At 51.7% G+C, this 21,845-nt stretch overlaps 1 protein-coding gene across 1 annotated transcript; it reads right to left on the bottom strand.

Moving 5' to 3' along the window:
• Positions 1 to 1,429: 1,429 nt before the first annotated feature.
• On the bottom strand, positions 1,430 to 21,241 carry LOC117285018 (voltage-dependent calcium channel subunit alpha-2/delta-4-like). The gene is made up of 12 exons (XM_033760766.1): positions 20,842 to 21,241; positions 19,779 to 19,823; positions 19,518 to 19,580; positions 10,671 to 10,741; positions 10,177 to 10,252; positions 9,617 to 9,669; positions 9,250 to 9,302; positions 6,398 to 6,515; positions 4,715 to 4,827; positions 4,380 to 4,462; positions 2,630 to 2,869; positions 1,430 to 2,502 (listed from the first exon to the last, which is right to left on the bottom strand). The coding sequence occupies exons 1-11, from the start codon at positions 20,887 to 20,889 to the stop codon at positions 2,777 to 2,779; spliced, it is 816 nt and encodes a 271-aa protein (XP_033616657.1). The 5' UTR covers positions 20,890 to 21,241; the 3' UTR covers positions 1,430 to 2,502; positions 2,630 to 2,776.
• Between the last annotated feature and the right edge of the window lie 604 nt (positions 21,242 to 21,845).

Genomic DNA, 21,845 nt, shown 5'->3' with positions numbered 1-21,845 from the left:
AGTACAGGTGCGACTTTGGGGTTTCCCCATATATTACATGGGTGTAGGGCACTGGACTACACAGAGAAGTAAGCTGAGGTCCACAGATAACGCACTTTGGTTTTTCCTGGTCTCTCGCCAGCAGCTGTCTGTGCTTCCTTTTTCTCGGGTGCTATCTGCGGCTATTTTAGAGAAAGCAGATGAGGACACATTTAAATCTTCACTTCATGGAATGCAAGATTCTGGGTGCCTTAAGAGGAGCCTCTGGACAGTGTTGCTTCAAAGGTACCCCAGAAACAACATCCTTGAGTACTGTGCTGCAGTTGTAGTGACTGCCTTTTGTCCTTTCCTCTCGGGGGTGTGAACTCTTTGCTCACCACCTGTGTCCTATCTGATGCACTAATTTTTTCTGATTACGCTTTGACTTGCTGAAAACAAGGCCAGTGTGGCTCTCATAGTTACAATGGTGTGGATCAAGGATCAGGGAGGATGTGGGGCTGGGATTAAACTACATGCTCATGCAGCCTCTTGCCCTGTCCCACCACCCCTCCCTTCCCAATTAGCTTAGGAATGGGGAGAGGCAGCTTCACACCCCAGTTCTGCCATTTGTCATGTAACAAGCAGGAAGTCATTTATTTCCCTGGCCTCTGTGTCTTCACTTGACAAAAACAAAAGGGCTAATAATATATTCTTTGCACCCTTTACTGACACGCTACAGCCCCTACAGGTAACATTTCTCAGACTTCCCATGCTAATGGGCTGGTGTTTTTGCTAAAGCCTTGCTCTAAGGCTTTGGTAGTTTTTGAGCCCTTGCCACTCCCACATGTACTTTTCTGACCTTAAGATGCATCCACTCCTTTGCCCTTCTGAACTGAAACTTCTGTCATGAAGTGGTTCCTTTTACCTAAAAGCACTTCTATTAAAATGTACAAATTTAGCCGGGCATGGCGGCACAGGCCTGTAATCCCAGCACTCGGGAGGCTGAGGCAGGAGGATCGCTGTGATTTTGAGACCAGCCTGGGCTACATAGTGAGTTCCAGGTCAGTCTCAACTACATAGTGAGACCCTGTCTCAAAAAAGTACAAATTTATTAAGTGGATTTAGTAGTTACATATGTCTCTGGCTCTGAGGAAGGAGGATCTAATGTCATCCTTTGGCTCTTTCTTGGTCATCCAAATGTGCAATGCTGGTAAGAAAAGAGATGCCAGAATTCTGCGTCCCTATTTATTAAATGACTTTGAGGTTCCAACTTTGCTCCCCTGAAGTCTGTGTGAGCTAGTCTGCCACCTGCTGTCCTTTTGTAGTTCTGTTAAAATAGTAAGAATCATGCTGACTTTCAGAGGCAAACCTTTAAAGAGACTATCCGTTCTGCAAGGTAGAGAAGAGCAGGGTTAGTTTGGAGAAGTGGCTTTCCTTCCATTGGCTCTAAAAGGACTTCTGGGTCTTGTATCCTCTCTTGCCCATATGGCAGGACCTTGAGAAGGCAGATAAGGCCAGGAGCTGCCTGACACACTACACTTGACCTTTTCATTGTATGGCCAGGATAGTTAAGCTTGTTTTAAAAAATGCTCTTTCTGGTTGGGGTGTGGGGAGGAACCTTACAAAAGACAGTCCTGGGCTATTCTAGAGAGATGTTGAGTAGGTGGCGTCTGAGTGAGCAGTTGAAACCAAATGCTGTTGGAGGTGAGAACATTTATTAATGCGAAAGATAGGTGACTACACTACAGTGAGGAGTGGCTGGAACAGGGGCCGGGATGCATATCCTACTCTGGCCATTGAAATCAGGTCTTCACGACACAAAAGGGGAAACTGAGCCACTCTGCTGGCTGGAGAAAGGGCTCCCTGCTGCTTCCTAACCCACCTGACCCGGGTGGCCACCTCTGACCTTCGCCTATTTATTATTCCTGGCTTCCAGGCTGTAATTTCTTTGTCTCCACCTCCATAAAACAAGGTACTATAGTAATAGTGTGTTTTAGTGCTTGCTTACGAATATATCACATCTGGGTTTGAAGGTAAGGAAGCCCAGAAGTTGGGACCCTAGGAGACTCTGTATGTGTGTGTGTGGGGGGGGCATTTAGTCTCCAAAACAGTGTTCCTCAAAGTTCCAGCTGGAGTCACTGCTCAGATGTCCCTTGTCATGTCACCATGCAGGGCATCTTGCATCTACCTGACTTCAAGGCTTGGCTGCTGCTACTCATCCCACCTCCCCTGGATGCTCTGTTGTCCCATGCAGCAACTGTAAAGATTAACCTGCTGTTTCTTTATAAGATGAAAATTTACCTTGAAGATGGGCTTTGTAAAATTTTTTTCAGAAGGCTCTTCAGCAGTAACAGTCTATTTAATACCTATATCTATTCTATCCTATTCTTGTTTTCTTTTTTCTATTTCCTCCTTTGCCCCCCACACAGTCACCCTCCTCTGTTTTAGGAAGAGCGTGTTTTCATCTGTGTCCTCTGCCTTTAGCTTCATTCTGGGCACCTCCACATCCTTTTGTCTTTGTTGGTGTTGAGCTTGTGAGGACTCCTAAAGAGAAGGGAGAACAGAAGACTCATGGTGAATGGAAGCAGGCACCCTGGAGGTTCTCTGGGACATTGGTTTCTCGTTCCTTCCAGCAGTCTTCCTCCTCACAAGAAGGGGACTCAGTGGTCACCTCCAGCGGGGTCCATTAGTTCAGGGTTGAGACGAGGCTTGGGCCTGGGAGACAAGCTGATGCAGTGAGCCCAGTCACTGACTTTCCGAAATGTCTCTGGAAGAACCCTTCACAGTGGGGTCACAGTGAGTGGTGTTACTGAAGACGCTAAAGCCGAAGCATGAAGGTACCCAGAGGCAACAGGAGCAGGAGGAGAGAGGCAGACGTTCCTGAGGCGCCACCACAGTCCTGGGCATTCTCCTGCAAACCAGAAAGGAGTGAGCAGTGCCACCCATAGTGATCACCCTCCGGCCAGAGGGGCGAGGACAGCAGGGCTCTCTGGGAAATGTGGAGACAGCCTGGGAGACAGGGCAGCTCTCACCTTTCCTAGACCTCCTAGGGAGGAAACGGAAGCCACACACAGCATGGGCAGGGCATGAGTGCTCTGCCCACCCCAGACTTGGAGAGGTTGTGGGTCTTCCTCTCGGAAAGGTTTCTGGGAAGTCCTCAACTCCAAGAGCATCTCTAAGGCAGATTATTTGTGGCAACCATGCTCAGCAAAAACTACTGTGCATAAAGACCCCAGCTTTGGGCCTGATAACCATGGACATCAGAGGCTCAATAAATACCAGTCACTTATTATCATCCACATAAAGGTTTCTTCCCATCTGCATAGATCATTAGTGCTGATGGTGGCAGGAATGAGGACAATATGGGGAAACTCTGTTTGAATTCTGGGGCCCAGACCTTAGGAAATGGGGCTCTTTATAGAGATCCTGGATGACAGATTTTAATGACTTGTAGGTTTTGATGTGCTTTTGCAACATCACTTCTGACCACACGTGAGAAGTTTCCTCATACCAATCAATTCCCCAGTGGGGTGTCCTGAAATTCAATTCTGACACCATCTGCCTGGAATTAGCATCAGATCCCACAAGGTGAAGGGCTCAGTCTCACATACTTCCCCCTCCTCGGACATCATCACAAGTCCTGGGCCTTCAACACTTCCAACAGACTGGCTGTAAATCAAGGGTTCCCGTCACACTCCACTCAGGCTTGAGCAGTTGTTAGAATAGCTCACAGACCTCAGGAAGATAACTTTATTCACTAGCACCACTTTGTCGAGAAGGATACAACTCAGGAAGAACTAGGTGCACCGAGCCTCCATGTCCTTTGCTGGCACACCACCCTCCCAGTGCATGGACTTGGACCCTTTTACCAACTTGGGACCTCTCTGAACGCCATTGCTCAGGGGTTTATGGAGAATTCATTCTGCTGGCATGATTGATCAAATCAGGGCCTCTGGTGATGAACTACAGCTCCAGCTCCCTTCCCATCCCCGGAAATCAGGGGCTGGGGCTGAAAAAAGTTCCAACTCTCTATCACATCTAAGTCTTCCATGTGATCAGCCCCATCCTGAGGGGAACTAGCAGCCCCTGCCAGCAATCACTTCATCAATATACAAAAAAGAAAAAGAATCATTCTATCATTCTAAGGGTCTTAAAAGCCACATGTCAAGACTCAAGGACTAAGACCACATATGACAAAAGAGGTTTCTCTGCTGTGTCACCCCGGAAGTCCCAAGGGTTTCAGACACTCTGTGCCAGGAGCCAGTACAAAGACTAAATGTGTATTTCTTACTGTGTCACCACACCACCACAACGTAAATGTGAATGTGAGCATCTCAGTGTTTCCCAGGGAGGTGCACGGTGGCATAGCAAATTTGGGAATGGAGACCAGACCCCACTTCTCTGCCCACCCAGCCCCGCACCTCTGGGTGGAAGGCATGGCAAGAATCTGGTCGCCGGCGGGGCTTCTGGGAGCGCATCCTGTCACACTTGACAGAGGCATTATGTACAGAACTCACAGTCAAGGTCCACCACTCGACCCCAGCTGATTCTGGAGACCCAGGACGGATGTACCTATCCCTGGCAGTACCAGCTGCTTTGCCAGCAGCTGCAGGGGCAGGAGGCAGCAGGGCTTTAGGGAGGGGGTGGAGATATTCTGTGGGGAAGGGCAGGGGAAGGGAGGCTGGCCTCAGCACTCACAATAGGAGTCCCCTCCCAGTGTCTGCAGCCTCCCTGCTCCCAAGGACAGTAAGGATATATCTAACTTCTGCCACCTCCTGCAGGACTGGCGGGAAGGCACTGCAGTCACAGGTGGGGTCTGTCACCAACAGGAGGAGGTTGCTGCCGGGGATCTGTTGCATCACAAACATCCTGCAACAAAGATAGGGGTGTTGTGGACTGTTCCATGGCAGATGTGGCCGCTAAGAGAAGGGCTCTAAGGAGAAAATCTCCTGAGACTTGTGGGGAACTAGGATGGCAAAAGAGGGGACCAGAACACAAGGCAGGTAAGATTCAGGCAGTTCCAGGATCAGCCTGGGTAAATAAAGGATCCCGTCCTATTGACTTCTTTTACCACAAGCCTTCACAGTTGCATTTCTCCCCTTCCTAGCGGACTATAGAAGGCAAGGGCGGAGCTGTCTTAATATATGCAGGAACACCAGGCAGGAATCTTTACTGTCAGGGACTCTTGGAGGCCCTTGCTTTGGAAGACGCAGTGTCAATCATGGCCACGTGGTGGCACTGTGCTCCTGCACACAGCTCGGAGTGCTATGGAGAGTGGCTGGCAGTGGACCTGTGAAGCGCCAGGCCTGGGTGTTATGCAACAGTACTAATTGCCACTTAACATTTCCTGTGGGATGGGTGGTATTTGCACACTCATGCACGCACACACATGTATATACACACGTAAATATGTTTAGCCTTCACAGCACAGGTGAGGCTGGTATTGTAGATGGCAAAACTAGGCTAGAAGAGGTTAGATAATTTGCTCAAGTTTACACAGCTGTAGCACAGCAAGGCCAGGTGTCAAGTTTGTGCACTCAAAAGCCCTTGCTTTACACCATCCCACTGACTCTGTCCTCCCACAAGCCTTAGAGATTAGTGTATAGTTAACACTAGCGCCAAGAAAGCAGTTTCAGTGGGGCTAAAATCTCACCTAACATGTTACCCGCGAAGAGATAGAAACCCGAATCTGTCTGAAGCTAAAGCTGAGGTTTTGTACTATAACATATTTTGCTTGGTGTCTGGGAGACAAAAGGGCATCCTGGGTGGTTCCTGGTGAATAATAAGTCTGGCTGGGAAGCAGGGTTCAGGTGGGGTCCTCCTGAGGTTTGGGGGCAGGAGGGGAGCAGGGAGAACTTTCAGGCTCAGACCCGGTTAGATCTGGGTCCTTGACCCAGGAGCAGCCCTGATGGGCTCCGTCCTGAGGCTCCAGGGCTAGTGGGGTGGAGATAGGGTACCCTGGGCCTGACAGCGCTAGGGAGCCAGGCCTAGGATCCTCCTCCAGCCCCACCCCTGCTGAAGGCATCTGGAAGCTTTCACACCTCTGCTCAGGACAGAGTCTAGGGAAGGTCTGGCTGGCTTCTTTCTCAGATCTGTGGCACAGGGCCTACGTGGCCTTCAAGGCAGCTTGCTGTGGTGTGAGGGAGACAAGCCTGCAAGGGCCATGGACAGAGACCTCCATCTAGGCATGACTCACTCTGGGCTGCCTGTCCACATTCCCCCAAATGCAGCCTGCCAGACTGCCACTGTCCCCAACCATCTGCCTCACCTCCTTCCTTCTGCCTGAGCTGGCGATTCCTGCATGGAGTAAAATGGAGGAGGAAAGCCCCCTAGGAGTGGGACCTTTCCCTTGCAGCTGTCATCCTTCCTTTCTGCCCACCGCAGGGATAAGCCCTTGTCTCCATGGCTAGGGACAGGCTGAGAGGCTCTGGGGCCTTACTTCTGGCAGGCCCCACATGCAATGACCCCGTTGGTTTCCTGGATGGCGGTCTGGTGCACAAACACAGGGTATTCAGTGTCGCAGGGGTGCAGCGGGTCCTGCTTCTTGTGCTTGTGGGCTGTGAGGACAGAGGCACACATATGAGGAAGGGCATCTGGCTGTCCCTGCTGGTACCAGCCGGCCTCTGCGATGTGTCACATAAGGACCTTCCCCACCAGGTCCACTGCCGATGTCACCGAGGAAGAGTGACTGAGGCAGCTGCAGCATCGGGCTGTGGAGCTCAAGTGTGTGTCAGAGCCACACTGGCTCCTGACCGTGGGGAAGCTACTTCCTCTTTTTGGAAGCCTGTGTCATTGTAAGATGAGGTTGGCACATGTCCCATCTCAAAGGCTCCTCCTAGAATGGACACCCTGAGGGTCCAGGAGGGGAGTGGAGGTGGTAGGGATGGCTTGGTGGGGAGACTTAGCCCCTCTGTCCTTCAACCTGGCCTTCCTTGTGGACACACTTGTGATCTCCCCACAGAATTGTCACCCAAGTGCTGCCTCTGGGTCAGCTTGGCCCTGTGGCCACCTTGAAGCCAGGTTGAGCCCTTCCCACTGAGGAGCTGAGCCACAGTTGCAGGCCTGGGAGGGCTGGGCAGGAGGTCTGAGTCCACCTAAGCCCACAGACATGGCTCCCAGCATCTGGGGCTCCTAGTGAGGTCAGTGTGATGCCCCTTAGTCCAGCAAGACAAGGGCAGGGGGTGGAGCAAGTAGGACTCTGCAAAGCATGCAGAAGAATTAGAAGCCCTGATGTGCAAGGCCCTCTGGTCCCTGCTGCGGTCACTTAGATGGACCTGCTAAAGACCACAGGGCTGGGCACAGTGATCCTTCTTCCTTAGAACATGTACACACCATTCTTTGGCTGCTCACACCCAGATGTGAAACAGCCAGGGCAGCAGCCTAGCCCTATATTATCACTTGGGAGCAGAGGTTCCAGTGTGACTCTGCTGTTCAAAGGGCACAAGAGGAGTAGGTGAGAGATCTGTCGGCCTTCTTTGTTTCCAGGCCCACAAACTGCCCTCTAGACCTTGAAGTCAGGAGGGGAGGCCAGTGTGTAGGCAGAAAAGTCCTTAAAGACTTCATAGCCTCTCAGGAGGTACGTTCTGGCCAAGCTGACCACAAGGGCAGTACAGGTGTCCCCCAGTTCAGAAGACAGGCACTTGGGTAGAAGCGTCAGGATTGGCTCTTCTTCTTGGTGGGGGATGGCTTAGGGCTGGGCCTCCCTCCCTGTCACCTGGGCCACTTTGGTGGCTAAGTCTAGCTCAAAAATGATGCTGATCACAGCCACAGCTATGATAGGACTAGGTGGCTTCCCCGAGATCACAGCAGGATTGGCTGAGGCCTCAGACCCCTAGAAACTCCAGGGATCAGCTGCCCCAAAGAAGTAATTTTTGGAACAAGTAAACAAGGGGGACCATCCTCAGTTTGACAGAAGACAAGGGGGTTTGTGTGTCCATCTTGGGATCAGGCCCTGTGATTCTGGGCAGAGGGAGAAGGCACCTGGAGGAGCGAGCTGCTCCTGAGTGGGCTGTGACACGTGGCTCCTGACTGCTGTCAGCAGTACCAGGTGACAATGAACCACCCAAGAGTGGACCTGTCAGGACAGTGCGGGGCGAGTTCCAAAAGCAGCCTGGAAACATGGCAGGGGATGGGCCATGTGAGCTGAGGGTCCTAGGCCTTTGTCCCAGTCAAAGGCAACAGGCCCCAGGGGCCAGTAGGCAAGGGAGATAAGAGCAATCAGGAGAGGGGACAGACATGGAGATGGTATCTTATCAGGAAGCCAAACACAGGAAAAGATGGGGGAACAGGTGTGGAGCTGCCCAGATGATGGAAAAGTTGCAGAGCCGGGCAGAAAAGGTTCTGTTAATGTGGGTAAATTGAATGAAATGGTGGCCTGTTGTGGTTTCAAGACTTCCATGTCCCCAGGGAATGACAGTGCATTCACTGTCACTCAGAGACCGGGCATCCTCATTCCTCAGGGCTGTGGACAAGTGTCCCAGAAGCTGGGATGAAGTTACTGCTTTATGTCAGGACCTTGTCACCATGTCATTGCCTTTGGGGGGCTCTGCCTTCAGACTCAAGGTAGCAGTGGATTGTCATCCTCAGAGGTTTCAGGTGACCACTGACCCTGCAGTGGGCTGTTTGACACCTAGGCTGGAGGTGTGGTACCATTTTTTTCTCCAAGGGGTGACCTAGTGGCCTCTGATGTACACTTGACCACATTTCCTCCCGGTTCCTTGTGTGCTCTTACCCAAGGAGATGGCTGGGTTTCTTACATTCTCTGGGGCAGGGCTGTGCTTGCATGGAATGAAATCTGGGCCCCTCCCTACCCTCCTAGATAAGAAGCTTGGAGTCTCCAGAGTCAGGGGTGTCCCAGGAGGAAGAAACATCAGCCCTTCTTGAGTTCATTCCTGGGATGTAGAGCTGAGGGGAGGCCCTTTGCAGCTCCCCAACCCACTGTGGCCAACATCAGCTGATGCTACTTACAGTGATGGAAGACAGCTTTGGCTGCCCAGGACATGAGCCCAGCACAAGGTGGACATGGCACAGGGTGGGCATGATGTCACATGAAAGCAGGATGTCATAGGGTGGTGATGATTCCACACAGAGCGATGATGTCCCAAGGTGATGAGGTGTCACACAGAGAGGTGAGGGAGCCAGGAGTGAGTGATGGTAATGAGAGAAGACCAGGCAGGATGAGATTACGGTCAATGAACACCTTAAGCCCCCATTCCATGGCTCCCCACCCAGGTGAAAGGTTGCCAGGATCCAGACCAAAATGCCACCTGGTAGTGCAGTCTGAGTACTCACCCTCGGCCCCTCTGTCATGCCAGGAGCCCCAGGCACTCCATTCCAGCAGGGACCTGCTAGACACAGACCTGAGTCTCGGCACTCGTACGCCCTCCCCACCTGGGCCTGAGAGCCTTGGGACCCCAGTTCCTCCAACTCCTCCCTGCCAAAACACCCTAGACCTGCCTAGGCTCTGAGGGACACAGGTCCTCCTAGAAGTAGTGGGCAGGGAGGAGGGAGGAGACTCTACGCACCCAGGGCCCTGCCCTCCTCCCCTGGGGTCGGGGTGGGGAGCACATGTGGGGTGCAGAAGCCTCAGGCATCCTCCTGCTCAAAGGACCCCTTCATGAGGCCTCCTCCCTCCATTTCCCCCTCTGTCCCCACTCACAGCAAGAGCTCCTTCACCAGCCACCTGGTCACCGTCAGGAAGGCTGAGATTGGCTGGGGAGGAGAGCGCAGGGCACACATTTCGAATGCATCCAAGGGCCAGGTGACCTCTTCACCACCACCCTCAGACCAGAGAGGCAACACAGCCAGGCCGCCTGCTGACCGCTGCCTCCCGTCTCCCTGAAGAGAAGCATCCTCAACTGAGTCATCTGGGTGATGCGTTTTGTATGTCAGACACACAGGAGGGTGAGATGTGCTCTCCTGGAAGCCTGGTCACATTCTCATCCTGGTGGCCCCAGCTGCTGAGAACCCTGGATGATTTGTGTGCAGCAGCAGGAGATGCGGTTTGGGACAGTCAGTTCTCTCTCCCTGAGGCTGTTATCTCATGAGCTGGGTTTAGAGGATGAAGCCTACAGGGCTGGGTGGAGCTGAGCTGAGCCCAAGTGTAGGGTAGAAACCTACAGTCAAGAGTAGCCCTGGACTCTAAGGCTCGGTGAGAAAGGGGCAGTGACTTCTCTGAAGCACAGAGAAAAGGATGTGTGTGTGGTGGGGGACACTCACGCTGACCAGGGGCTGGGCAGAGCTGTGGTGCTGATCCGGGGCTTTGCACATGGCCTGGTAGTCGTACATTGTCACTCTGAAAACCAGAAACAGGGTGTGTGAGGCTAGGAGCACTCTCCAAACCTGCTGCTGTCCAAAGACAGGCTCCCTCACATGACTACATTCCTGAGGCCCAAGAGGATGCCTCAGTTAGGACAGCAGGGACTGCTGAAAGGGACATCCCACACTTGGGAATGGCATAAAGAAACCCAGCAGTGTGTGGCTTGCTTCTCGCTGGGTGGTTTTCCCTCTGAGGGCTGAGCTGAGGCTAGGGGTGTCCTTGTGGCCATAATGCTCCTCCCTCTTCGTGTCAAGCCTCCCATTCCAAGAAGGCCACTTTTGGGACTCTGTGTTGCTTTCGCTGTGGGTTCCTGAGGTCAGACCCCGAGGTCCGTCTGGACCATACCGTGGTGGCGGTGCATCTGTTAGAGTGGGGAGAGGCATGCCTCACTTACCGGCTGAACACCCCCATGCTGAGGAGCTGGGTCACGAGAGCACCGTCCACCTCCCCGAGAAATCTTCCGGTCTGTGAGAGAGGACGAGAAAGCCGGCAGGTGAGGACCGTGGAATCTGAGCTTGGAGGTGAGGGCCGACAGCACACACTCGGGAGACACCACCCGAGGAACCCAAGTGGAGCCCGCTCCCCATGCTTGCAGCCTTGTTCCACGCCATGCTCCAGCTCAGAGCCTTCCACTCTAGATTGCAGTCTGGTAGCTGGCGATGACATCAGTCTACACGCTGCAGTCAGATGTTTAAAAGATACAAAATTCCTTAGAACAGTTTAATGTGAATTGCTTACAGTGGAGTGAAGGAAGGTTTTGTAAGACTTGATTTGTTGTATGCTGTGTGCCTGTGTGTGTGTGTGTGTGTGTGTGTGTGTGTGCACAGACATCCTTATTATCTAGCCAAAAAGGGCAGGGAGCTTGACACACTTGATTTTGGTCACTCTCTTCATTATCTCCAAAATGTTAAAATAGGATCCTCCCTACTACTTTCCATTCTTCTTTAATGGATTCCATCAACCAACACAGGGGGCACCGAAGACTGTGTGCTCAGCAGTATCTGCCATGCCTGCAAAGCCTGTCGCTCTCCTCCAAGCTGGCTCAGACCCAGTTCAGCTGCTCTCCCCATTCTGCCTCCCCCATGGGTTGGCCTGGCCTTTTGATTCTGCTCTTTTCTCAGCTTGGCAGGATGAATTTGGGGTCAGATACAGATATGATGTAGGTTGCTTTAAAGATTAGGGGTAAGCTTGAGGCACATAAACGGCAGCCATTATGACAAGAAGATGCCTGTGCCGGGCTGTGCTGCTCTCCCTGCCTCGACCACCCTTTCTCAGCCCTCACACCCAGAACTCTGCATCTGAGAAGTCTTCCTGAACGAACCACTCCAGTCAGAAATCGTCCCTGCTTCCCGCGCACTCCGAGAGCACAGGCCTGCACATCCCGTTAGCCCTATTGCCTCCTTGCTTGATCACATGTTCAGTTGTCTTTCAATCCGTTTTCAACCATTGGATTGAAAGCTGCCTGAAGACAGGGACCATCTCTTACTCATCTCTGAATTCCCCAGAGTGAGTGGAGAGAGTGTAGAATTTGGGCTAAGCAGAGAGGTGAGAGTCTGAGCTGGTGGCTATGGCAAATTCTCAGGAACTCGGTGAGGGGAGAACCTCCGTGTGCCACAATCTCAGTTGCGGGTCAAGGAAAAAGTCAGGTCCACAGAGGAAGGAAGGGCAGTGACGAGGCGAGTAGGACCCTAGTGCAAGCAGAGTGCCTGCTCGTGTGGACTTTCCTCCATGGACAGTGTACTGTGAAATACCTAAAACAATGGCATGCATTATGACTTCCAATAAAAAGAAATGCCACCTGACATAGGGACAGATGTTTGTGGGTCTGACAGAACTGTAGGAGAGCCAGGTGTTTTCTAGGAACCCCCTCTTAGGGCTTTCTCTGGGCAGCTAAGTGAATGCTAGTGACTCTTAAGAGGGAAACAGATTGATTTCAGACAAAGGTCAGTCAGAATGCATCAACAATCAAAGTTTTCTTCCAAAAAGAGAAGAGAGAGAGATGAAGGTATTGCTTTGGGTAGTAACCCCAGTGATATTCCACATTCTATAATGCTATAATTTATAATCAGCAAATGGGGCCAGAGGCCTCTAGATGGGCCCAATTTTGGAATCTTGGATGAAGTCAGGAAATGTCATTTCTCAAATCAATCAATCAATCAATGAAGAAAATATAACCTCTTTGTCTTATAGTATTTCTCCTTGGGAAATAGCTTACTTATGGAAATTAAAATGTCAGGATACAAGCCACCAAGAATGTATGGCAAAACTGTAGTTTCAAGAACTATAAATTAAAGACAAAAGTAAAGAGGAGAAAACCAAGAATTAGAGCCAAAGTGGTAGCCATACTTGCCTGAGATCTGCTTTTTACCCTGAATGCCCTGACCTCCAAAAATTAATGGTTAGTGTTGTTCTTTATTAATAAGACACTTACCCACTAGGTGAGTGTGATAAAAAAATGAATGAAGTAGGTAATAATCAAGTGCTCAGACCAGATGGATAGAGGAGCACATTCTCCATAACACAAGACAGTGTAACTAACAATTGATGCTTTAGTAATGGAAGTGTAATGGGCTTTAGTAATGGGCCCAACTGTTCTGACTAGGAGGCCTAACAGGGACAGGCCTCCCTGAAGAAGTGGATAGTGGAGCAGGCAACAACAGGGAAGAGTTGGGGATTCGAGGGAGGGACAGAAGAGCCGATGGGAAGGTGAGAACCTTCCCAATCCCGTCATCCTTCAAGGTCCAGCCCAAAGGCAAGGAGAATGAGTCTCCTTGATCCAGATCCCTGCAACTTGGGTAATAACTCTCAGCAGGCTCACTCTGCTATTCCAGTGACCGTGTGTACATTGTTCCTCCAGCATCAGACAGTGAGATTCTTGAGGGTTCAGACCCACTTCTGGTCCTTGGGACCATACAGTGTCCTGTTCGTGGTGGTTTATGTAGGTTTGCAGAAGGAATGTGTGAGGGAATAAATGACTGACCTGAATCTTCTGCTTCCTAAAACAAGACAGCAGAGTGGAGACCAGGCTCCTGACGAGGCCGTTCCAATGTCTCACAGGCCTGTCCCATTCTCTTTCCGAATTCTAGCTTTATTCACCAACAACCCTGTTATCAGGGAGATGTTTCCAAGAAAGGAGGTTCCTGAGAGTAGTCAAGTGTATCCTGGATGCTGGAGAAATATGTCTTCTCTGCAAATAAAACAGCTCAATTTCCTAGAATATATTACTCAGTAGAAAGGGTTCACTCTCCCTAATTTTTTTTTTTTTTTTTTTTTTTTTTTTTTTTTTTTGGTACGGAAGAGCTAACTCAGGACCTTGTGCTTGTGAGGCAGGTGGCGGCACCACTGAGCTAAATCCCCTGGTCCTCTCCACTTCTTTAGTAAGGCAGCCTTACTAACAAGGATAGCATGTGCTCCTTGCTAATATAAAGATAAAAGACTATATTTCCCAGAAGCCTTTGCACCAAAGGTCTGGCCAATGAAACCTGAGCAGAGTAACAAAAGGCTCTCAGGAGGCAGTTTATTTTTTTTTTATTTTTTATTTTTTTGGTGCTGGGGATTGAACTCGGGTCCTTGTGCTTGCAAGGCAGGCCACCGAACCACTGAGCTAAATCCCTGGCCCATGGAGGCAGTTTAAACAGAGAGGACCTGGCTGGAGGTTCCCTAACTCCTCTCTAACCCTTTCCCTTGACGGAAGGTGACGAGAAGGCAGGAAATCCCTTAGTTATGTTGTCATCTTGAGTGTGGGTTATACCTGATGACTTCAGGAAGCAATTCAGGCCTGGGCAACCCCCATTTTTCAGTGGGAAAATCAACCTGTAGTTTGTTTATACCACTGTAGTGGGGACTCTACTCCTGGCAGGACAACACAGTTCCTAGCTCATTTGATTTCATGTGACCTTTGTCAGAGTGAATGAATCACGGCTCAGATCAAAGCCAAGGTCCAAACTTTGGCTTTAGGTACCTTGCCTATTCAGGACTACAGGCTGAAAGCGGGGCTGTACCTGTGTAGAAAGGTCACTGCTTTGTGCTCTGAGCTTGGGGGCCAAAAGGGTCTGGGGCTTCCTGAGTTTAATCTCTAATGAGTCTGACAGGGAGTCTGGGAGGAGATGAGGTCCTGCGAGTTGCCACCCAGGAGCCTGAAGCAAGGAAGCAGATGGGCTCCAGGCAGCAATGAACTCAGCTCTAATTATATTCCTACTGGTTGGGTGATTGCCCCTGGGGGGTAATCTGCAGGTCTTGTGAGGCTGTAGCTCCAAAGGCCCCTGTCCCCAGGGAAAAAGGATGCTGTCAGCTGTGGTGACGGAATGGAGCTACAAAGCCTCCTTACCTAGGGACAGCCTCAGTTTCTTCTTCTCTAAGAAACAGGGACAAATACCCTTTTAAAGGGCGAGCAGGTTTCACCACAGGTGAAACTCAATTTCCTTCAGTTCCTTCCTCCTCAGGCTGAGTTGAGCTGAGTCCTTGATAAATGCCTTTAGCCATATGGGAGTGGTGGTGGTTGGTGGGAAGGTGTAGGAGCCAGTGCCAGCTCTACCAAAGGCACCTGGAGAGCCTGCCTCTGCGGGGATGGGACCTGGTGGTGGGATAGGTTTCACTCCTGTGGCACCCATGGGGCAGGAGCATTTGGGAAGCTGGGAAGCAGAAAGGGAGCTGTGGTTGGGCACAGGGGAGCTGGAGACATGTGGAACAGGCTGACTGCAAGGTGAGAAAGGAGAGGAGAGCAGAAGGTCTGACCAGATGCTTGTGACGATAAAGGGCAGAAGGGAGTGCAGTGTTGTTCTCAGAGAGCCGTGGCCCCAGGGGAAGGCTCTGGGGTGGGTGTCTGAGTTTTTGGGCTTTGCTGTTTGGTGGGGGCTGTTTTGAAGCTCCATGGGTAGGTGCTGCCCATGGGAAAATTAGAGGAACTGGAGCCCCCTGGCCCAGAGGGACAGACCCACTGTAAACATTACAAACCTCCACAGAGACGCTGGCACTGTCCTGGACCCATGCTGTCCACATCACTCTCTTTCTAGTTCTTTTTAAAAACAATGAGCCCAGAGCTGGAAGAGAGGTCAGGTGGAGCCCAACGTCTGACTAGTAGGTCTAGGACACCACCAGGACCAGGAGAAAGCGACCGGATGCTTGCATGGGCAGGCAGGCTGCAGACAGCTAGCTCCCTTAGGCTTCTGGGCAGGGTAAGAGGGCCTCAAGAGAGGAAGGGCAGGGCAGGACTTTCTGGGGGAATCTTTGCATGTGGAGAAGCCACAGACTTTGTACCCCAGGCCCTGATTGGGTCCTGAAAGGGACAAGGGCAGCCTGAACCTACTCCATATCGCTCAGCTGGGAAGGTGGGAGCCATCAGCAGAGGTATATCCAAACCCCAGCAACCGGCAGGAAGAGCCAAGCAATGGTTCCAAAATTGTATTGCGCACTAAATCACCAGAGGTCTCATTAAAACATAGGCTGTCAGGACAACCCAGAGTTTCTGAGTCCCTAGGTCTGAGGTGGGCCTTGAGACAAGCTCTCTGACCCTGGTGCTCTGTGCTCCATATACTCCTCGAGTTCCAGGGACAAGGGGAGGAGCAGTGAGGAATGAGTTGAGGAGGGTCAGGCTGGATGGGCCTTGATGGCCCTCGTGAGTGTTTGAAGAAGGTGGCGGCTTGTGTAGGTGAGTAGTGGGAAGATCCAGAAATGGTTCATGGTGATCCCAGCCTCCTGGTAGCCATGACCTCGTGTAGTCCTTTCCCCTGAAGTGTGGGCTGGACTTGCCAACTGACTTCTAGAAGACAGAATATGGTAAAGCCATGGAACATCACTTCTGAGATCAGTCTTCAAAAGACTGTGCATTCCTCTTGCTCCTGTGCTCCCTGGCTCATTCATGGCTTGCTGTTCACTCTGATGTAGCAGATTGCCCCACATGGGGGCCTACGTGTTAGGGAACTGCGATCTTCACCACAGCATCCCACCAGCCACCATGAGAGAGCTGGGAAATGGGTCCTTCCCCAGTTGGCCTTAAGAAGACCGTAGCCATATAAGAGAGCCTGACCCAGGCGCACTCAGCTGTCCAGAACCAACCACACCCAGATTCCTCACCCACAGAAGTTCTAAGATTGTAAACCCTGTGGCATTAGCCCCTAATTCTGGGGCACTCTGTTACAGAGCAATGGATAACTACCACAGCATTGTTGAATGGATGAGTTTTTTTTAAGGAAAGCAAAACTGGACAGATGGACAGACAATAGATGGACAGATGGGCAGACAGCTGAGCATGCAGCATTAGCACCAAGCTTTCTACCATTCTGTCCTCCACTCTCCTTCCAGTCTTATGCCCATGACTTCCAGGTCTCACACCACGGCCAGTTCAGCTTCCCACACAATTATTGCGTGTCTGCCTTGTGTCAGGCATTACGCCAAGTGGCATCTCTGGTCTGGGTATTACTGTCCTGGTGCCTCTCATAACCTGACCCAGCTCAGTTAATGAGGGAAGAAAGAGCTGTCCAGAATGAAGAAAGAGGAATTAAGCCAGGTCAAGACAGCACCACTGCAGAATCTTGGAGCCTAACCCCAGAATCAGCATTCCTGGAACCTTGTTTCTGGCACCATTAGTCCTAATTTTTCGAGGCTCAGCCAAGTGCAGTGAAGCAAAAAATGGCTCTGAGCAGTGACAGAGTGACCCAGGGAGGATCGGGGACTTGCAGCCTGCCACACCCTCCAGACCAGGCCTGTCTCCTGAGGTCACCAACTCTACCCTACAAATGCTCACAACCTATAAAAGCCAGGGGGCTCCCAACACCTCGGTCTTCTCACTATGAGGTCTTTTCTAGGCCCTCCTCCTCCTCTCCACCACTGCTGTTCACTTGTATTTCTAGGTTCAAAGTCTGGCTTTCCTGTAGCTGAGAGTTTTGGGGTTAATAACTGAACCTCACACAGCCTGTGTGTTTCCTTTGGTGTAAAATGAGACTAATATCGTCACAGCAGATGACGGTGGGGAGGGGAGGGAGAGCCAAGCACAAGAAGGTCATGTAATTTATGTCTTGCTTCATTTCACAAGGATTTGGGATGGCTTATAAATCTACATGCCGTGTAAGAGGATAGTATGAGAGTTGAGAAAATAGGAGTGCACAAGCGAAGCAACACTTTATAAAACACAAATCTCTGAATAACTGACTTATCTACAGTTGTTCCCAGGGATGCCACAATTCATGAACTCGAGAAGATGCGGCCTGAGTAGGACCAGAGTAGCCCAGTGGATTATGGGAAGGACCCTGTGAGATTTCCACCGCAGACCTGCCCCTGCCCTCGCCAGTTTCCCTTGAGGTAGGCCCTCGGCTGGGGCAGGTTTTCCTCTGGGCCTGGCTCCCTGCAAGGTTGTCCCAGCTGTCTGGAGTAGAGGTTGCTGAAGCAAGGCCCAAGGGCCAAATCTGGATCCATGAAGAATTATGATCTAAGAACGGTGTTTCAATTTTCAATGGTTTTCAAAAATCAAAAGATTAATAAACCTTGTGGCATACGCAAATGATATGAAATTTGAATTTTAGTGTCTGGAACAGTGCCACGCTCATTCATTATGCACTGCCTATGTGAGACGGACTCACAAAGCCTGAACCCCTAATCTATGCCCTCTGTCCCTTTCTTTACAGTGCAAGCTGGCCACCCCCTCTTGGAGCACGGTTTTTGGGGCTTGGCCACTCTTTCTTTGTCTAGCCACCTTCCCATCTGTCCAAGCTTCCTGGCTTTCTCTGAAACACCCTAGCCCAGGGCCCATCTCCAGGCCCCTGAAAGCGAGTACTACAAGAGACTAGGAGTTGCCACCTCAATTACTCAGGCAGCAGGGAACAGAGCATGAATGACTAAGGGCATGGGGTCACCCCTGAGCCTCATCCTAACCATGGATTTCAACTCCTGCCAGAGCAACTAAAAACTACTAAGGTGGACAGGTGATAGTGGCCAAAATTGAAAGGGAATAGGGGACAAGCTGAGGCAGGTGCCCACAACCATCAAAGAGCTGTTGGGGTCCTACATATCATCATGAACATCAGCTCAGACCCCACTCCTAGTTTAAGGAACACAGTGGACAATCTTTCCCCCAACTCATCTTGCTGCATGTTTAGTGGGCCATTTAAAAAGCAGTTTTAAAGCCAGTAGTGGTGGCGCACGCCTGTAATCCCAGCACTTGGGAGGCTGAGGCAGGAGGATCTCTGTGAGTTCGAGACCAACCTGGGCTACACAGTGAATTCCAGGTCAGTCTCAACTACATAGTGAGACAAACAAACAAACAAACAAACCCAGCTTCAAGGAGTCAGCCTCTGTGGTCCTCCCCAGTTGCTGTCTCTCCAGTGTCCTTCTAATACTCTGGCTCTAGTCCCTGCCATGTCCTCCCAAGTTCTTTGGACCCTAAGCCCTGTTCAAGTCAGGCCTGACCACTTCCTCGAGGAGCACAAGGAATCTGAGACTTTAGGCCTTCATGTGGTCCAGTCCCCTGATTTTTACAGGGGGAAACTGAGGCACGAGTAATGCAAGCTGCTCTCTCAGATCCTATGTCTGAGCCATGTCAAACCGTACTGTGTTCGCTGAAGTCCCCTGAAGTCCAGCCTGAAGACTGTGTAGATAACTTGGGCTTGTTTTAAGGAAATCATTCAGGTGAATATATTCAGGTTTGGTTTAGGATTCTTTTATACTTTGATTCTTGACTGATTAACTTTAGGGTCCAGTTTGTGGCTTAGCAAATATACAATGATTATAGTAATATTCTCTTGCCTTTCTGAGCACATGCTGGGCCCAGGGAGAAGCCACCTGCCAGAGGGGAGGGGAGGAGGCTCATGGCTGATACTGGAGAGAAGGATTCTCCTCAAGCCCCTCTAGCACGCCGAGGGTCAGGGGTGACAGCTGAAAGAGGCTGTTCCGTAGGGGAGGCCCAGGAAGGAAAAGAACACAGGCCTCTGGGCTCAGTGATAGAAAAGGGATGGAAGGAGGGAGGGAGAGGTGAGACGGCGAGCAGTGGAAGGAATCTCCTCAAGGCCAGGCCGGGAAATGCAGCACAGTGTGGTCAGGCAGCCTCGAGCTGTGGTTCTCCTGTGTGTGTGTGTGTGTGTGTGTGTGTGTGGGGTGGACACTTTCCCTCCAACCAAGGGAGGGGCCAGATTAGTTACAGATGAACTAGAGATGTAATAGTCTCTCTGACCACCTAAGTGGAAAAGTGCTCCAGATTTTGTAGCTCTGGTTTGTTGAGGTCTTGACTCTTTCTTTCTCCCCAGTGGCTTACCTCCCAGGACCTCTCCGAGATCAGAACGAAGCCATTGTTGTCAATGACGAAGCAGTCCAGATCCTGAGGAGAGGCCCAGAGAGGACGTCATGACTAAGCGCTCAGATGCAGACCCCTGATCCTCCCACCCAGTCTGCCAGCTAGGGAAGGAGGCCTTGATGGGGTTGGGGAGGACGCCCTTGGAGCCCAGGGCCGTGGGAAGGCATTGGAACAGAGGGGTGCCAGCTCACAGAAGGGATGGTTCACTTGGGGAGAACTTACACCGTCCTCGCAGCTCCGTGGGCACTGCCCATCTGAGGCGCTGCACTGGAGGAGAGAAGGGAGTGGTGAGGAGAGCACAACCGCACATGTGTGTTGTATGCCTGTGGTGAACGTGCACATGTGTGTAGTGGGCTACATGTGTGGACCCCATGGGTGCATTCATGCTGTGTATGGGTGGGTGAGGAGTTGTGGGCGAATGCTTACAGTAGTGTACTTGTGGTGTTATCCAGGTGTGTGCTTGTGTGAGTGGGGTGTATGGTGTGTGTGAGAGCACACTGTGTGTATGGAATACGTGTGGTATGTATTTTAGTGTGCATGCTGGCGTGTGGTGTGTGTTGCATGCGGAGGGTCTGCGTGTGGGGTATGTGAGCGTGCTGTGTGGTAGGCTTGTGGCGTATGGGTTGGCGCTCTAAGAAGCAGCGGGCTGGGCTCTCCTGGGGGCACCCTGCAGCCCAGGGCCTCCTGTGCTCTGAGGGAGGGGTATGACCTAGGGGCTCAGGTGGTCCCCCTTTTATCCTCCTGTCCCTTCTTCCCTCACCCTGTAGCTCTCTAAACATGGCCCAGGTGAAGACATGGCCGCAAGCAACCAGGGAGGGGAGGGGCAGAGGCGACAGGCTGTGGGGAAGCTTTGGCCTGGACGAGGTGAGGGGGCCCAAGGACCAGGCTGAGGGCCTGGAACAGAGAATAAAAGCCGGGGCCCTGGGCTGGGTGCCAGGCATGGTTGGCTTCTCAGGAGCTAATCAACAGCTGGGATTGGGCCTGGGTGGTGGGTAGGGCAAGGCGGCTCCCTGCTCTGCAAGCAGCCAGGGTGTGCGCGGCCGCACCGAGGGTGTGGGCCAGGTCCAAAGACTGTGTCTTGCCCTTTGCCACTGGGTCTGTGGGGAGACGAGGGGTTGGGGCGGGTGGGGACCAGAACAGAGCCAGCCTGCATGGCCTGGGGGTGCCACTGGGGCAGGAAGGATGGATCTGTGGGAGTACCATGGTGATAGCCCTGGGGGGTCCCTTTTGGCACAGAGAGCCTCTCACTTCCTTACCCCTGACCTGGCCCAGCGCGGTCACCCACCTGCTGCGTTGCGGCCCAGAACTGTCGCTGGAGGAATTCCACCTTCATCTGGATGCCCACCGCTGCGGGGAGGCAGGAGAGGGAGGGCAAGGCCAGGCGTGCGTTTGGGGGGAGGGACAGTGGGAGGGAACACACAGTGAGAGAGAAAAATAGAATCAAGTTAGAGAGGAGGCACAGGAGTAGGAACTGGGGGAGAGAGCACCCGGGCAGCACGAAGGGAAGGAGGCTGAGTCAGACCAGAGTATGAAGCTGAGGCTTCTGGGGAGTGGGAAGGCTGGGGGGAGAGGAGGAGCCAGGCTTGCTTTACCTTCCCCTGGGGACAACACTGCCAGAAAATGCCAGAGGGAAGAAGGGAGAGGGGGAGAGGGGGAGGGAGAGGGAAAGGAAGAGAAAGAGAAACTAGGACACACTCATCCTTGAGTCTTCGGGAGCTCAAGGTGTCTGCACTGGGCCCTCCACATACTCTCCCTTCCCACAGCTGGAGAAACACAGGCTGCTGAGATGAAGCCAGCTGTGCAAGATTACATGGCTAGGGTGGAGCTGAGAACGGGTCACTGTGAGTTGGGTGACTTAAGGAGTCTCTTGGGTCTTCACCTGGGTGTCCCAACCTCTTTACACCCATCTTGCTTAGTGTCTTCCTCACACTGGGAGAAAGCTCTCTCCTTGCTGAAAGTCATGATCAGATTCACCCAGCTTTGCAGGCAGTTTCTGGGCAACTTAAATGCCATCAGGGCACAAATGTTGCTCCTTTGATGTTTCTGCTTACCTGGGCCACCCCTGCCTCTTTGATTTCCAAATAGGCTTGGAGAACCCAAGCAAGGGCTTATAGGTGAAGAGAAATCTGGGACAAAGAGCTCCAGGAAAACTTGGGGCCAAACAATAGAAAGAAAAGGCAGGTTATATTGAACAGAAAAAGAATTTTAAAAGTAGGACAACGTCTTAGTGCCTGGTATAATAATATGGAGAATGTGTTGGGTAATGCGTCAGACACTTTACTATTATTA

Source organism: Fukomys damarensis, unplaced genomic scaffold, assembly GCF_012274545.1.
Source record: "Fukomys damarensis isolate Sample0158 unplaced genomic scaffold, DMR_v1.0_HiC HiC_scaffold_5, whole genome shotgun sequence".
NCBI classification, from domain to species: domain Eukaryota; kingdom Metazoa; phylum Chordata; class Mammalia; order Rodentia; family Bathyergidae; genus Fukomys; species Fukomys damarensis.
Note: the sequence above shows the minus strand (reverse complement) of the source record. Positions and strands in the feature narration are given on the sequence as shown.

Coding starts and splice junctions, on each gene's coding strand:
- LOC117285018 (XM_033760766.1), bottom strand. CDS start 20,889: ATGAAGGTGGAATTCCTCCAGCGACAGTTCTGGGCCGCAACGCAGCAG. Junction 9,303..9,616: donor CTGGTGAAGGAGCTCTTGCT/GTGAGTGGGGAC, acceptor TGTGTCTAGCAG/GTCCCTGCTGGAATGGAGTG. Junction 4,463..4,714: donor GGAGGTGGCAGAAGTTAGAT/ATATCCTTACTG, acceptor TGAGTTCTGTAC/ATAATGCCTCTGTCAAGTGT.